This window comes from Heteronotia binoei, chromosome 17, assembly GCF_032191835.1.
Source record: "Heteronotia binoei isolate CCM8104 ecotype False Entrance Well chromosome 17, APGP_CSIRO_Hbin_v1, whole genome shotgun sequence".
In the NCBI taxonomy this organism is placed as follows: Eukaryota; Metazoa; Chordata; class Lepidosauria; order Squamata; family Gekkonidae; genus Heteronotia; species Heteronotia binoei.
In genome coordinates, this window is record NC_083239.1 from 4,202,501 (window position 1) to 4,219,324 (window position 16,824).

General features: G+C 43.0%; 1 protein-coding gene across 2 annotated transcripts in view; it reads right to left on the bottom strand.

Annotated features, from left to right (window-relative positions):
• The window catches only part of TTLL1 (TTL family tubulin polyglutamylase complex subunit L1), a 24,549-nt gene extending 7,955 nt beyond the window's left edge, over positions 1 to 16,594 (bottom strand). The window contains exons 1-6 of one of the 2 annotated variants that reach the window (XM_060258233.1): positions 16,441 to 16,594; positions 6,971 to 7,179; positions 5,081 to 5,231; positions 4,156 to 4,290; positions 1,653 to 1,761; positions 473 to 616 (exon numbers count right to left, since the gene is read on the bottom strand). In XM_060258233.1, coding sequence (XP_060114216.1) covers positions 473 to 616; positions 1,653 to 1,761; positions 4,156 to 4,290; positions 5,081 to 5,231; positions 6,971 to 7,179; positions 16,441 to 16,553 — 861 coding nt within the window. In that variant the 5' untranslated portion in view covers positions 16,554 to 16,594. Of the gene's footprint in view, positions 1 to 472; positions 617 to 1,652; positions 1,762 to 4,155; positions 4,291 to 5,080; positions 5,262 to 6,970; positions 7,180 to 16,440 lie in introns of both variants that reach the window. The other variant, XM_060258231.1, reaches the window with a different exon arrangement.
• Between the last annotated feature and the right edge of the window lie 230 nt (positions 16,595 to 16,824).

Below are 16,824 nucleotides of genomic sequence, written 5' to 3' on the forward strand. Positions count from 1 at the left end.
TGCAGAACCCGGAGCCCCGGCCGAATGTGCTCCCATCTTGGGAGCCCCAATAACAACTGGGCAGCGGTGTTCTGCACCAACTGCAACTTCCGGGTTCGGCACAGAGGCAGCCCCATGTAGAGGGCGTTGCAGTAGTCCAACCTCGAGGTGACCATTGCATGGATAACCGTTGCTAGATCGTCACGCTCCAGGAAGGGAGCCAGCTGCCTCGCCCGCCTAAGATGGAAAAATGCGGACTTGGCAGTGGCTGCTATCTGAGCCTCCATCATTAAGGAAGGCTCCAATAGTACCCCCAAGCTTTTGACCCTGTGCGTTGCTATCAACGGCGCAAGTCAGCTCCCTCTCACTTTAATGAGCTCTGAGTTTTTAATCTGCGCCCCCAAAAACCCCCAGAAAACTCATCATCACCAACATTGATATTTAGGGCAAAAGGGAAGGCAGCCTTTTAAAAGCTACTTTCCTCTCTACTCACCGCAACCGCCTTCAACGACTGCACAATCACCCAGTGTATTTCATCAAAGAGCTTACTGGTGACTTCTTTTCCATGAATGCTTTCTAGATACAAGTGCAGATTGCTCACAGTCCATTTGCCACCATGGATATGATTGTAATCGTCCTACATAGTTAAGGCATCAAATCAAAACATAGTAAAGCAGGTCAGCCAACAGAAGGTTCATCGACTGTGAAGCAAGACTCTCAGCACCAGGAGGGAGTGGGAGGAGACGGGAGCTCTTTTGCCTGGCTCCCAGGCTGACTGACAGCTGGTCCCATTCAGCTATTCCTGTGTGCCTGGAAGACTATTCTTGTGTGTGGGAGGTCAGTCTAGCCTGATCTCTTCCTTCTGTTTTGCTGCTGACCCAGCTTGTCGCTAGGCAAAAGGAAGGTTTTGCCTTCTTGCTGGCATTCCTTTAGAAGGCTCACCCCTGTGAACTATTGGGGAGTTGACAGAAGAAGTTTGCGAATGTGCACTTGTCTGCTCTCTTGTAGCTGCCCTGCAGTCTGCTGCACTGTTGCCTGGCAAAGATGTGCTGTTCCTTAGGCTCACGCCCCAGAACCAAACTCTTCCTGGGCGTTCTTGGGCTCCCTCTGGTAAGTGAGCTGCAGATGCATGGGAGTGCTGTTGCTGGAATGGATATGCTCCCTTCCCTATGTGTTCACCTGCCAAAAGAGGGACATGGCTGCATCTGCAGAACTCCCAGGCATCTGTTCATTCCAGGGCTTATGCCTTACATATCACAGTCCTCTACATCATGAAGGGTGCTGTATTTGCTATTCCCCCTCTTGTGGTGTGTTCTGTATGGGGGCACCAATGGGCTGGCAGCAAGCATTGGTGTGTGTTTCCATCTGTCCATCACAGCAACATTGTCAGCATGCCGCATCACAACTGGTGATTACAGTGGGACTGCTATGGACTCTCATGTAATCGCTACGCTCTTGGCCTTTTATGTACCTTTTTATTTTCCGCCGAGAGAGTTCACAGTACACTAGTGGCACTGTGTGGAGTTGCAAGTTTTAGTACTGGGCTGCAAGTCTGACTGGCAATAGGAAAAGGTTATAATCCGGAGAATCAACAACACCTCTTTCAATAAATTCAATTCATAGATTCATTCCAAATAATCTAGGTGGAGGTTATAGGAAAAAATTTAACTTACTCCATGCTTCTGAATGGCAACATTTGTAAGATGCACAAACATGTTGTCCAGTTCACTTGTGCTTGGTGTATATTTGACTGTGCAAAATCGACAAAATCCAAGTTTATACCTTAAACACAAGAAAAGGGGATATTTACCTATAAGTTTTAAAAGTTATGAAAAATAAATCCTTTTTATAGACAATAAATGATTTTTGCTTTGGATGAGTTAACGATGGACTTTGGTTGCTTATCCCATTACATATATCGAACCCATCTCCCATTGTCATTGACAGACAATCTCACATTTTGACATACTACTGTTTTGTTGCTTTCGCATGCTCATGCTACTCAGATCGAAGGTTTGCTTTGGATGAGTTAACAATGGACTTTGGTTGCTTATCCCATTACATATTTACTTATAGGTAAATATCCCTTTTTCTTGTGTTTGTTAATTCTACTATTCTGTCATTGTACCATTTTACATTCTAAACCACTGCCTACCAGATAATCTTACTTCACTGTCATTGGTTCTTAAATCTGTACCGTGTTGCATTCTGGGCCACTGCCTACCAGCTGTGTATGGCTCTGCTCAGCTATGTATGGCTTTGCTCACTGTGCTGGATTCCTCGTCTGATGAAGTGTGCTTAAGAGCACAACGAAAGCTGACGTTCTAAATAAAATCGGTTGGTCTTAAAGGTGCCGCTTGACTCCCGCTTTGTCCAACTGCTTCAGACCAACACGGCTGCCCGCTTGGATCTATCTAAGTGGAGCTAATAAGAAAGAAGAATTCAAATGCATCTTAATATTCTAGTCACGTCCTTGACACAGTAGATGCAGCCTACAACTGATCCTGGTCAGTGATCCTAATTAGTACCTTCACTTCCATGTTTGTAATAGGGGACATCAGTATCTCACTGATGAAGTATTCACCTCCCTAAAATGTTCTTTGTAATATCTTTTTTTCCCGGTAGCACATCAGCGAATCTATGTCAAAGAGAGATTGTAAAAGACTAACATTAACACTGGGTAAGTCAGCAAGATGTGTCAGGTGGCATTGCCCTGAAAGTAAAGTGTGATTGTCAAGTCTGTATAAAACTCTGGTCAAGTCTGTACCTAACATTGGCTCAGGTGAGAAGCATCCTGGGTAAAGCCAAACTGTATTCCATTGCTGCTAGCTCAAACTCTCCCTACCCCCCTCCTTTTCTTTGTTATGTAGTATTGCTTTGAAATGGGAATATGTGAATGTTTTATCTGAGCCTTCTCAGGCCTGGCACCGGGGGAGGTTGGAGCCAGAGGCCAAAGCGAGCCTGAGAACGAAATGGTAACATCAATGTGTGAATGTGCCCTGCATAGTACCCCTCCCTAAAGAATCCCTTTGAAGTGTACCTTATATGATTGCATTCTACCGTATGGGCTTTAGTCTTTCAATACCAACTTAGTCGAGAACAACAGTATCAATAAACTAGTTATTTTGCTTCAACAACGACTCGTTATTGACTCTGCCGACTTGACAGTGATGGCTGAACATGTCGCTCATAATCAGAATTCTTACCAGCAAGACTGCCAGTCAACATCAATTTTTTTAAAGAATTCCTACAGACTGCAGTCTAACCTCTGCAACAAGTAAAGCGACAGAAAGCATGACAGATACGACCAGGCTTTGATGATAAAGAATCAGCAGGCTATTGGCCGGGGAAATCTTTTTCCTCCATATTTCACAGATCTCTCATGTCAGCAAACACATAGACAAAGGTGACCAACTGCCATTATAGTTAGTTTTGAACAATGACGTTATACTTAGATTTGAGCATTGATTCCTTTAAAAAGCCTTAGCTGAAGAGAAGCAGATGCCACATTCTCCTCATGTGTGAATGAATTAACTATTTAACTTTTTAACTATTTAACTTTTTCATAAATAGCCCAGAAGCATCAAATAGCAGGTATTTCAGGTGAAACCAAATTCTTCAAAAGTAAAGACTTGTAAAGCTATCCAGGTGCAGAAAGAAGTCAGCAGAATACTGCAAACTGAGCTCACATCTTTAACCCATTAAGCCAGGGGTGGCCAACGGTAGCTCTCCAGATGTTTTTTGCCTACAACTCCCATCGGCCCCAGCCAGGATGGCCAATGGCTGGGGCTGATGGGAGTTGTAGGCAAAAAAAAAACATCTGGAGAGCTACCGTTGGCCACCCCTGCATTAAGCTACAAATGTTTTCCTCTAGGTGGAAAAATAAATTTTTGGCAGCTACATAAATATTGATCATTTTCGTTTTGTTAAAGATCTGATCTGCCTTTAGTGTACAAACAACAGAATTTTCTAAATACCATTGTTTCTTAGCGTCACCACTAAATTTGAACAAACGTCAAACGTTAATAGAACTGTGCCTCACTTTTATCAATACGCCATGGAGAATATAAGCAAATTCACATGTACACACACAGATGAAGTTTATTCTTCTCCCACTTATATTTCCAGAATATTATAAAGAGGGCTTATCAAAACCAAGAGAGAAATCCAACTTACATGTAACACCGCAGAGGACGGTAAGTAGATACTAATACATACAAACGCAGATCAAATTTCTTTCCACCAATCAGTAGCGGATTATTTATATACAGGGAAATCACATATGCTTCTTTGGAGGACTGACATACAAACCTAGATAAATTATATTTTATTTTTGGCATGTGTTAGTTGTTTTTAATCATTTTTCTCCTTTTAAAATTTGCTGTAGAAATGAAGGCAAACCCAAATTACATTCTAGTGCTAGTACGCAGACAAAACGGACAAGACCATTTATTAAGACTTTACAAGAAAGCACTTTCCTGTATCATGGGCATTAAAAGTCATAACGATAAATATGCATATCACCCAGGATGCTTCATCATCATTAAAAGAGCTGAATGTTCTTGTAGGTTTATGAAAATGTAAAGGTTTCAAGAATACAGAGATGCATTTTAACCATGATCGCTTTTCCCTGCACCTGTCAAAATAACAGATTCTGATTCGTTCTCTTTGGTAGTGGGCATGTGATGCTTCCCATAAGGAAGAAAACATTCCTTGCAAAAAACTACTTCTAGAAACCCCAGCAATTAAGATAAGGTCAGCTAGTGTCAAAACATATAGTTTCAAGTTTATTTCAATTTATATCCCGCCCTTCCCACCGAAGTGGCTCAGGGCGGCTCACAACACATAAAATCTAACATACATTTTGAATTTAAAACATATAATAAATCATAGACCTCACTCTTTTATACAGTTACGACTAAATTCTTTTAAATCTCGCACAAGAAAATGTAGTGTGTAACTGTAGCGTGCAATGGTTATAAACAGCTCTCAAAGAGATAAGAAATTGCTCCTTTAATGGAATGCAACTAATTCACACAAACGTGCAGATGGTAATATGATATCAAAGAGGAAGGAATTGTTCCTCTTTATAAAAACTTACGAAGATGTTTTGCTGTCTCGAGACCACTTTTTAATCTGTGAAAGTTTATTGATAAGGAATATCCCTTTTCCTTGCGCTTTTCCACAGGGTTTCATAATCCAAGTACTAGATGGATTTTTACGGAATTCTTCAACAAATAGATTGTAATCCGCTGGGAGCATAAAGGTGACAGGCACAAAGTCTAAAAGGATAGCATAAAATTGTCAAATATATTAGTATGTTCACGAGTTCTCTTCCTTGACTATCCATTCCTATCTAGTCACCACAAAGCTTGCTCCCCAGTTCAACGTGGAAGCAAACAGAACGTCGTGGTTCCATACACATTATAAATGGCTTGGGTCATTGCTCGGCAATGAAATATTTTCCAGTCAAGTAAAGAAAGGTGTGTGGGGTATTCTCACAACACAATATTTATTTTAGTCAGCCTTTCTTGCCAAGTCTCAAGGTGGACTGCAAGATAAAGCATTGCAATCAGACAGCATAAGACAACCATCAAACAATGCAACAGGACTAGGAATTAAAAAAACAATGCCAATAATAAATGGAGGAAAGGAGATCAAAGCAAGCTGCTTTGGGTCCCCGTTGGGGGGAAAGGTGGGATATAAATGAAGTAAATAAATACCTGAGGCAAACTGTAGTATAAATAATACAGAAAGTGGATCACAAGATGTAAGCGAGGTGCCTCGGCGGGGAGGGCGGGATATAAATACGAGGAATAAATAAATAAATACCTACAATAATCACTGTGGTAGACTACGGTCTTGTTCCATTATAAAGGAACCTATCTGGATTGTTCCATTCTATGACAGTTCTAATCTCTTTAACATGCCCCAAAACCTGAAACAACCACTCAAATGTTGTGTCCTGCTTCCTGTTTTTTTCAGGGCACTTCACCCTCTGCAACGAGCCCTATGGCCTGCCTCCCCCCCCTCCATAAGGGACCCTTTTACTGGAAGTGGTCCAAAATATCATTTGGGAGATGTCCTTGCCCACCCATCCCCAGGATGCTCCCAAAGGCCCCCAACCAGCATGGTAAGGGACCTGGCGACCCTAATTTGGAAAGAGGCACCTTTAGAAGGTGAACCAGAGCTGGAGAGGCAATTTGACCTGTACAGGCCACCAAGGACACTAAGAGCTTTGCGGGTGATAACCAGAACCTTGAACTCAGTAACCAACGGAGAGTCTGCAGAATGGTTGTGACATGCATGTTCCACTCACTTTGCAATAGTAACTAGACTGCAGTGTTCTGCACCAACTGGAGTTCCTGATGCCTCAATGAAATGGCATGTTCATGTACCCGAGATCCTTTTCAGACTGTTCTCAGGCCAGGCTACAGGACACATATGGCTCTTCTAGCTTTACTGATGACCTCTGTCTTGAGCGTAGATACAGGCCAAACCTCTCTGTTGCTGTTACTGGATTCATCTACAGCCTTTGATACTGTAGATCATGCCATCTCATTGAGGCAACTGGAGACATCAGGGGACAAGTGTGCATTCTTGTGCAAGTATAGTTCCTATGTATCCTAGCAGATGACAGAGATTATGCGCCATCTAAAATATTTTACCAAAAGTATCTAAAAGAGTTGAGTTGGCATGGGTTTAAAAATACCTCCAGAAACCCCTTGGTTTATACCAAGGGGCTCAAGACCAGAAAGAAAGCTTTTAGATCATTCACGGCTTAAAGTACTTCTCTTTTGTCATAACTATGCTGTTATCACTTGTCTCGAGCCTAGCGATAAGTGTAAGACACACACGTCAATGAGATTGCAAAGACAGAGGGAACAAAAGCAGGAAGAATCTAGCATGTTGCACATGGCACTGATGGGTAAAATCCAAACATTTAGCACATCTCATTTTTCAAATTACACAGTCATCCCGATCAACTTACCTAAATAAAGGTATTTTCCACTTTCATCTTTTTCAGCAAGAGGACTGCCTTCTTTTTCTAGTTCTTTTCTATACCTCTTGATATTTTTGATCATTAAGTCCTTTCTAGTAAGCTCATAGTGGTTTGGGAAATGGTTGACAATCTGGTCATCAGAGAGGCGGTAACCATTTTCAACACTGAAAACATTCCGAATAGTTTGCACACTCATCCTGTGAAGAAAAACCTGTTGCTAGATCTTCATCAAATGACTTCACTTACAATATAAACAAAAATATATGGAGCTATTTGGGTAAATGCGGTTGTTAAAAAAAAAAATCAGAGATGTTCTGCTGCTCTGTAAAAATACTCCTATCACTCTTCCTACCACCACTTCTCTCCCCCATCCAGTAATTAACTTAAATTATTCTAAATAGTTGATGCAACTCTAGAAAGTCTGGAACATCTTTAGTGACCCCCTATACTTGTGACACAAAACACAAAAATAGTGAGGCAGAATTCTCAGAACAGCTGTACAATGGGGAAGTTAGAATGGCTGTATAATATTGGATTTATATCCCGCCTTCCACTCCGAAGAGTCTCAGAGCGGCTCACAATCTCCTTTACCTTCCTCCCCCACAACAGACACCCTGTAAGGTGGGTGGGGCTGAAGAGGACTCTCACAGCAGCTGCCCTTCCAAGGACAACCTCTGCCAGAGCTCTGGCTGACCCAAGGCCATTCCAGCAGGTGCAAGTGGAGGAGTGGGGAATCAAACCCGGTTCTCCCAGATAAGAGTCCGCACACTTAACCACTACACCAAACTGGCTCACCAAACTAATGCAACTCAACTGTGCTACAAGCCCTACTTTTTCAGAAATCGCTTTAGCTAAGCCCTCCTCCTTTCAAAACAGTGGTATTCAGAGGAGTATGGGATCTCTTAATATGCTTCCTAAATAACTGACACGAACTGTGCAAAGTTTATCTTCCCATAAACTTGAATTAAACAGCAGTCTGGCAGAGGCCCCTAAGCTGGGCAAAGCCTGGAAGGGGTGACCCCCAAGAGAGCTCAAAAATAAATCAAACATAACAGATCTTTATTATATTGATGAAAAATAAATTAAATCACAGCTAACTAGAGTATGATTTAGAACAGGGGTGTCAAACAGGCCCCGAAGCAACTGGCTGTCATCTGCTATCTTCTCCTCTCTCTTGCTTCTTTCTGCATAACAGCTTGCTTTGCAAGCCTTATTCAGTGGCACAAGAGTTACAGAGTAAAACCTCTATTTTCTCCATTGGCTGAGGCTCATCCCTTGGGGAGGAAGTGGGGGAGGCAGAGCTTGCTTTGCCGGGCTCTCTCAATCGCACAGCAGAGCTACTGAGCCAAGCCTCTCTTCCTTCTACTGGCTGAGGCTCCTCCCCCTCCTGGTACTCTGGGGAAGGAAGGAAAGAGCCAGAGTCTCCTGTGCCCAGTTCCCTTGATCCCACAAGAGAGATACAAAGAAAAGCACCTTTAAAACCGAATGCTAACGTTTTAATCATGTTTTAAGTTTTTAAAAAATCTTTTTCTTTGTCAGCGTCTCTTATAAAGCTTGCATCTCTGCTACCTAACCTTCAATAAGTACACACATGGCCCAGCCCAACAAGGTCTCATTTATGTCAAATCCGTCCCTCATGAGTTCGACACCCCTGGTTTAGAACAGGGGTGGCCAAACTTGCTTAATGTAAGAGCCGTGCAGAATAAACATCAGGCGTTTTAGGGCCGCAAGACATAAACATCAGATGTTTCAGAACCGATGGAAGGAAGTCAAATAGATTGGGGGGAAGGAGAGGTGGAAAGAAAGCAACTTTAACTTTAAATGTATTTTTCCAAGTCACTGGCAAGCGTGGGAAAATGATTTAAAGTCTTCTCCAAGTCAGCTGATGGGATGGTGGGGGCTTCAAGAGCCACACAATATGTATGAAAGAGCCCACATGTGGCTCCTGAGCCACAGTTTGGCCACCCCTTATTTAGAAGATTTTCAATTCACGCTCACTTCAACACCCAATTCAAAGATCTCAATTCAGGAGAGGTGCAAGAAGATTGGAGGCAAGCAAATGTTGTCCCCATCTTCAAGAAAGGGGGAAAGGAGGATCCGGGTAATTACCGACCCGTCAGCTGGACGTCTATACCTCAAAAAGCTTTAAAACAAATCATCAATCAGTCCTGGAACGTTTAGAAAGGATGACTGTGATTACTAAGAGCCAACATGGGTTCCTCAAGAACAAGTCATGTCAGACTAACCTGATGTCTTTTTTTGAGAAAGTGACTACCTTGCTGGATCAGGGGAATGCTGTAGACATCATTTATCTTTATTTCAGTAAGGCTTTTGATAAGGTTCCAAACACTGTCCTTGTTGACAAGTTGCTAAAATGTGGTTGGGATCCTGTTACCGTTAGGTGGATCTATAACTGGTTGACAGGTTGCACCCAGAGTGCTTGTGAATGGTTCCTCATCCTCTTGGAAAGGAGTAACAAGTGGAGTGCCTCAAGGATCTGTCCTGGGACCTGTTTTGTTCAACATCTTCTTTATCAATGATTTGGATGAAGGAATAGAAGGAATGCTTATTAAATTTGCCGATGATACTAAATTGGGAGGGGCTGCAAATGCAGAAGACAGAAACAGGATATAGGATGATCCTGACAGACTGGAAAACTGGGCTAAAACCAATAAAATGAATTTTAACAGGGATAAATGTAAAGTTCTGCATTTAGGTAGGAAAAATCCAATGCATGGTTATAGGACAGGGGAGACTTGTCTTAGCAGTAGCATGTGCAAAAAGGATCTAAGGGTCTTAGTGGACCATATGCCGAACATGAGTCAACAGTGTGATGTGGTGGCTAAAAAGGCAAATGCAATTTTGGGCTGTATCAATAGAAGTATAGTGTCCATATCATGTGATGTGATATCACTTTACTCTGCTCTGGTAAGACCTCACCTGGAATACTATATTCAGTTTTGGGCACCACATTTTAAGAAGGATACAGACAAGCTGGAACAGGTCCAGAGAAGGGCAACAAAGATTGTGAGGGGTCTGGAGACCAAGTCCTATGAAGAAAGGCTGAAGGAGCTGGGCATGTTTAGCCTGGAGAGGAGGTGGCTGAGAGGTCAGCATTTTAAAGTACTTGAAGGGCTGCCATATAGAGGATGGTATGGAATTGTTTTCTGTGACCCCAGAAGGTAGGACTAGAACCATTTGGGTTGAAATTAAATCAAGAGTTTCCAGCTCAACATTAGGAAGAAGTTCCTGACCATTAGAGCAGTTCCTCAGTGGAACAGGCTTCCTCAGGATGTGGTGAGCTTTTCTTCCTTGGAGGTTTTTAAACAGAGGCTAAATGGCCATCTGACAGCAATGAGGATCCTTTGAATTTAGGGGGAGGTATTTGTGAGTTTCCTACATTGTGCAGGGGGTTGGACTAGAGGTCCCTTCCAACTCTATTTTATGATTTAATATTAGCCTACTGAAATGGCATCTTGTATTGAATATACAGTCTACCTAGAACTGTGTTATATGATTGCTATATATATAAAAGCCCTTTCATGTTGGCAAAATGGAGCACTCTGATTGGTTGGAACTGTACTACATCAACCTTTGGCCTGTCAAACCATCAATAAAGGTTTGTTGCATTCCATTGGCTGAAGGTGGGAAGAGGAGGAAAACAGCCACAGATAGCCTTCCCCCAATTGGTTGAGGGCTCCTAAATTTTCCTGATGAGTGTATAAAGGGAAGAGAAGCAAGCAGAGCCCTTCTGTTTTGTTTGGAGTTGCTCTGCTTTCATTTTCCTGTTAGTCTTAAGAAGTTGGTTGAAATGCAGCAGATAATTCTGGTGAATATATTGCTCCAGTGAGTAATTGCCCCAGTGAGATTACAAAAATGTGCGCTTGCAAACTGTGTTTATTTGGCTGCTTTGTATGAGAGAGTATGTGTGTGTTCACTTTAATTTAGTGGAAGTGCAGTGAGCTGCTGGGGAATGAGGAAATGAAGACTGTACTCAGGGGATCGGCATTGTTGTATTTTTATTTTTTGAGGGGAGGAATGGAAGAGTCTCCTGGCTCCACCCCCAAAGTCCTCAGGTATTTTCTGAGTTGGACCCAGCAACCCTACAGCCAAGCTTGATTCTGTCCATAAAAGGCTGGGGGGGGAGGCCCTTTCCAGGCCGATTTTGGCCTTTGGGGGAGAACTCATTGGGGCCAGTCTTGACTAGGGCTGCCAATTCCAGGTTGGTGGGAAATCCCTGGACATTTTGTGATGGAATCTACAGAAGTCAGACTTTGGGGAGGGGGAAGAAATCTGTTGTCTGTAGTTCAGTTGTGATACCAGGGTATCTTCAGCCTCCTCCTGGAGGTTTCCTACTCTAGATCTGACTTGATGCCACCTGACTCGCATGACTTAACTAGGCCTGGCTGCTTGCTCCTGTTCAGAAAACACACACACAAAAACAAACACTGTGATATACTACCTAAGACCATTTAGTAAAACATTTTTTAAAAGTCACAAATCCTTTTAAACACATTGTAAAGAAGTTCAACTTCACAAGATTGCAAAGTAAAGTCCATTCAATGAGCACCTGGATGTAGGCTCATTTCATCAAGTCTTCCCCAGGTGTATTTCTATTTTCTTCAAAATTATCAGCTTCTTATTACAATTCAGTGTTAATACTGGGAGCCAGCCAGGCCCTAACATCTTCTCTAAACAGATGCTGAAGCCTTCAGATTAGCTGACAAAATGCTTTCTGCAACCTCTTTATTTTCTTCACAATTTCTCCTCCTGGAATAAATCATGGTGGTTATAGCAAGTAACAACACAAAGCGGGATGGAAGTGGATAACTTAAATTTTTTTAATGAATTTTTTAAAATATATATATTTTTGATTATTATGAAGAACTTACCTCTCAGTCTCACTTAAGTGTTTGTATTTATACTAAAAGCAAGTCAGTCTTAAACCTCTTCCCTAACGAGAGGCAAAAGCCTTCTGGATTTGGCTGGCCAAATGCTCTCTGAATTACATTTATATTAGGAGCCAGCTATTCCTGAACCTCTTTTCTAACCAGATGCAAAAGCCTTCTGAATATTGATGGCAAAATGCTCTCAATACCACTTAAGTGTTTAATTTAGAAGCAAGCCAGTCCTGAACCTCTTCTCTTAACTAAATGCAAAAACCTTCTGAATTTGACTGACAAAATGCTCTCTCCAAAAAGCATGGAGACTCTAGTAAACTAACTCTATTTAAAGAAAACTATTCTAGGTAACTCCATGCAGCTGTGTCTTGGGCATCTCTTTCTTAAAGATATAAGACACAGTGATATAGTAAAGATTCATAAATGCTGTTCCATTAGATCCTCCTGGAAATAATAAGATTCTGGTGTGATTTAAAAATGTCTGAAATACTAAATGTTTTAAATATTTCACTGATGTATCATTGAAGGGGATGGTGCTGCTGTTATTTAGTAAACGGAAGAAACAGAGGCCAGTTCATCTCTTGAAATTATCATATTTAAAGTACATTTAAGTGGAAGTATTACATAACTTTGAAAGCCACTGTGACGTGACGGTCAGCGCTTCAGGGCAGGGTCTGCCAGACCCAGGTTCCTACTGTGGAAGCTGACTGGGTGATTTTGGACCAGTTACAGACTTTCAGCCTAACCTACCTCACAGGGCTGTTGTGCAGATTAAAAGGGGGAAGAGGAGAATGATGTAAGTCGCTTTGGTCCCCACTGCAAAGAAAGCCCGCACTTTTCCTAGGTAGAGGTTGCAGGGAGGGGGGAGGAGATAGAAAGCAATCTACCCCATCTCTTTTGCCCCCATCCCTTCTTTCTCAAGATACCCCCGTTCTCTGATAACCTATCCCACATTTCTCCACTTTCTCCATTTCCTTTCCCAACAGCAGCCTTCTCAATATACCTTGCCTCCCTATATCTTTCTCTCCCCCTCCCAGCCCCCCGCAAGGCCATGAAACCCATCCATAGCAAATTTCTAGTGCCTGTTATATTTCTCCCCACAACAGGCCGTATTACTAGTCAATACATAAATCAGTAATAAATAAAAGCCCAACGGTGGTGGCAAATCTGAGAATTTTCATTTGTTGGATATGGCCTACACAGGATGGGCTCGCACTGTCTCTGGCGTGTCATTGGTTGATTCTGCTTTCCCCTGCCCACCATCAGCCCTGTCAGGCAAGAATTCCACTAGAAGGCCACTGAACTTTGAACGAGACAGTTCTTTGCCGACGAGATTTTCCTGGGGGCTTACTGATCAGTACTGCCTCTCCTCAGGGCCTGTTGTAAGAAGTCCAGGACAGTCCATCTCCCCCCCTCGCACGCACACACAAACAACACTGCCGCAAAGCAAACAGTGAAGAAAACTGTGAGATACGCTCATGAGACAAAACAGCAGCGGTTCCTTCTCTTCAACGGACTCAAAAGGAATGTTCATTCACAGAATTACAACTGCTCTGCAGATGGCAGAGATCAGCTCTCCTTGAAATTGGGGGGGGGGGGAGTGAATGCCTTCACTTGGGGGGTGGGGTGGGAAGACAGCAAGGCTGGGAGGGCACTCACCCAGAGGCCTTTAGAGATACCTTTCCAGGTTGGTCAGAAATTCCTAAGGTATCACTACAGGCCTCTGAGAATGGCCAACGAGTGGGAGTAGGTGAGTTAGGCAGCCATCTGGGGCGCTAACTCACCTACGGGGTGCCTCCTCCCCTTGCCCTGCTGCTCTCGGCTTTCTGGGTCACAGACCCGGGAAGCTGAGAGCAACATGTCAGTGTGTGATCTTCTCCAAGCTAGACTCCCCTCGCAAGAAAAGCCCAGGAAGGATATTGGTACAGCTTCTCCGACTCGGAGAAGAACACCTCCGCAGTGCGCTCTTGGACATGCTCTGCACCTCTGAGAGCGCTCTGTGCATGCCCAGTCTTCCTTCCACGCTTCCATCTGCCAGCCTTCCTTCCTCGCTGCCATGCCTGCTCTCCCTGCAGGTGGGGGTGCGGCCGCAGGGCAGGCACAGGAGGGGGGGGTGCAGGGCAGGTGCCAGCGGCCCTAACACCAGGCCTGCTTCTGAGGGAGAGGCCTTTCCTTCTGGTGAACCACCGTTGCCAATCTCCAGGTGAGAACCTAGAAAGAACCGTGTTCAAAAGAGATGTAAAGTCTCTCAAAAAGTCTCTGAAGACTGACAATAAACTAGAAACATTTACAAAAGCTCTATTTATTTTACCTTTATTTTAAGGCTAAGTAATAAAGTTATGAATGCATTTAAAGCTAATGCCTCTTTGGAGTAATTGACTAACTGCGGGTATATTCTTCTTGAACATTGGTTCCAGATTACTTAAGTATTTTGATCAGAGGAAGCTGATACTGAAACATGTAAATTCTACCCCAGAAACGTGTTATTAAATATACTTCTTATTCGCCCTTGAGTCTTCACTACACTACAACATTGTCGTTTTGAGAGTTCTTCAGCAATAACTTTGTTTCTCCGTGGAGGGGTCTGCATGTCAACACTGCTATACTACAGCAGTCCTTTTGGGTGGACTCTTTAAGTGACTCTGGTTTTTATAGGATTTGTAACGTTTTCAATGTATTTTCACAACTTGTGAGCCCGTAAAAATAGGCTTAATGCTTTAAATGCATTCATCACTTCATTACTTAGCCTTAAAGTAAATGTATCTTGGAAATTGAGCTTTCGTAAGTGTTTCTAGTTTGTCAGTCTTCAGAGACTTTTTGAGAGATTTTACATCTCTTTTGAACACGATTCTTTCTAGGTTCTTAACTATACTATGGTTTTGTCGTTTGGTTTACACAATCGCCAGGTGAGGGCTGTAGAAGCTAACTGGGTGATTTCAAATCAGTCACAGACTTCCAGCCTAACCTACCTCACAGGGTTGTTGTTCAGGTGAAAGGGGGGAGAGGAGAATGATGTAAGCTGATGTAACAGCTGAGGACTCCTCCCTGTTCAACAGTCTGTTACAGAGACTGTTGGTCTGAAAGGTATTGAGGCAGGACAGAAGGTTTAAGAATGTTTTAGAACACAAGGCTCAATAGAAAGGGGCCTGTTAGGTATATTTGGGATTGCTTGGCTAAGTAGATTAAGCTAGAAAAGTTATCAGCTCAAAATAAAAGCTTGTTACAGAAAAAGAGGAACTGAAAGAAACAGATGCAAGTGAACCGGAGAACAGCGGAAGTACAAAGGTGGGGGCAAGCAGGCTAAGCTCAAGGAGATAGAAAAGCAGAAGTACAAATTCTAGAAGATTGTGGTTAGGTTGCCTAGCAACCCAAAGTAAATTTTAAAGTAAATATTTGTAGAACGGAAGAAAATGTTAGCAAAATGAAAATTTACAGAAAAGTTGATTGGTTCAAGGATTGTGTAAAAGGGTATATAAGGCCTGCGCGCCTTTGTGGTTGCTGCTCAGACTCTCGGGTCTGAAGCCCGTGCACGTTGAATAAAGCTTGGCTGTTTTCCTGATTCGCCTCAGACCTCGTTTGTAAGTATGATCCAATATTAATTGGGCAACACAGGACTTTTCCTGCTACAGTATCACTACAGGTCTTTGAGGCAGAATTCATTGGGGCCACTCCTGACAAGGGCTGCGAGTTCCAGGTTGGTGGGAAATTCCTGGAGATTCTGTGGTGAAGTTTGAGGAGGGCATAGGAGTTTGAGGGCATGAGTGGTCCTTGCTGTAGAAGCTGACTGAATTATTTCACAGACTTCCAGCCTAACCTGCTTCACAGGGTTGTAATTCGGATCACATGGGGGGAGAGGAGAATTATGTAAGCTGCTTTGGTCCGTCCCCCTCACACTTTGAAGACAGAATGCAATTTCCCTATGTATAGGCTGCAGGGAGGGGGAAGGTGATGGAAAGCTGAAGTCAGAGAGGCAGATAAAGGGAAGGAGAAAGGGCTGCCAACTCCAGGTTAGGAAATTCCTGGAGATTTAACGGAGAGGGCCTGGAGAGGGTGGGATTTGAGCAGGAGTGGGATCCCAGAGAGATGCAATGCCATTTCCTCCTAGGGAACCACTGAGGATCACTCAGATTTACAACTGCTCTGAGGATGGCAGAGATCAGCTCCCCTTGAGGTGGGGGGGGAAGTCAATGCCTTCACTTGAGTGAGTGGGAAGACAGCAAGGGTGGCGGGCCCAGAGTCTCCTTCCAGAACCCATTGTTTTTTTCTTTGCAATAGGCCTAGTACATATAATAATAAACAATAAAATGCATACAATACAGTTAAACTTCAGCACTGTCAATCAAATGGCATCAATCATGTATCCCACAGCTGGGTGGCTAGTATAAAATCATGTCCCACCCATGAGAGGTTCTTAATCAGAAGAGAATGGAGAATAAAAGGAGGTTGGGAGGAGGAAACTATGGTCTCTCTCTCTCTCTCAGCAGCAGGAGCAGCCCCTATTTGCTGTAATGATGCTCCTAATGAGGACTTCCGAGAGGAAAGAAATCTGCTGCTCACCAGTAGAAGTTCCAGTCTTCATTTTCTGACACCTGGATCCAACCTCTCTTTTCAAAGTTGTTTATTAACACTGATTTCTCTATATCAGTCACCCATTTTACTTTTCCTGCCATTGTCCTAAAAGAAACAAACTAGTTAGAACCCAGACCACAAAATCCTTCATCTGTAATTCCCCAGGATAATTTCAGCATTTTCAGCTTGACTCACATATTTTTTTTTCTAAGCAGAGATTCTTTCTTTGTAGGAACTTGAAATAGGCTTGAATTTATAAACTGTCTAAGCCCAGCTTATTAAATTATCCTCTTGCAAGCAGATGAGTTTCCCCAAGTTCTTTTATTTGTAATGGTTACGCCAATCTCAAAACCAGACAACCCAGAAGACACC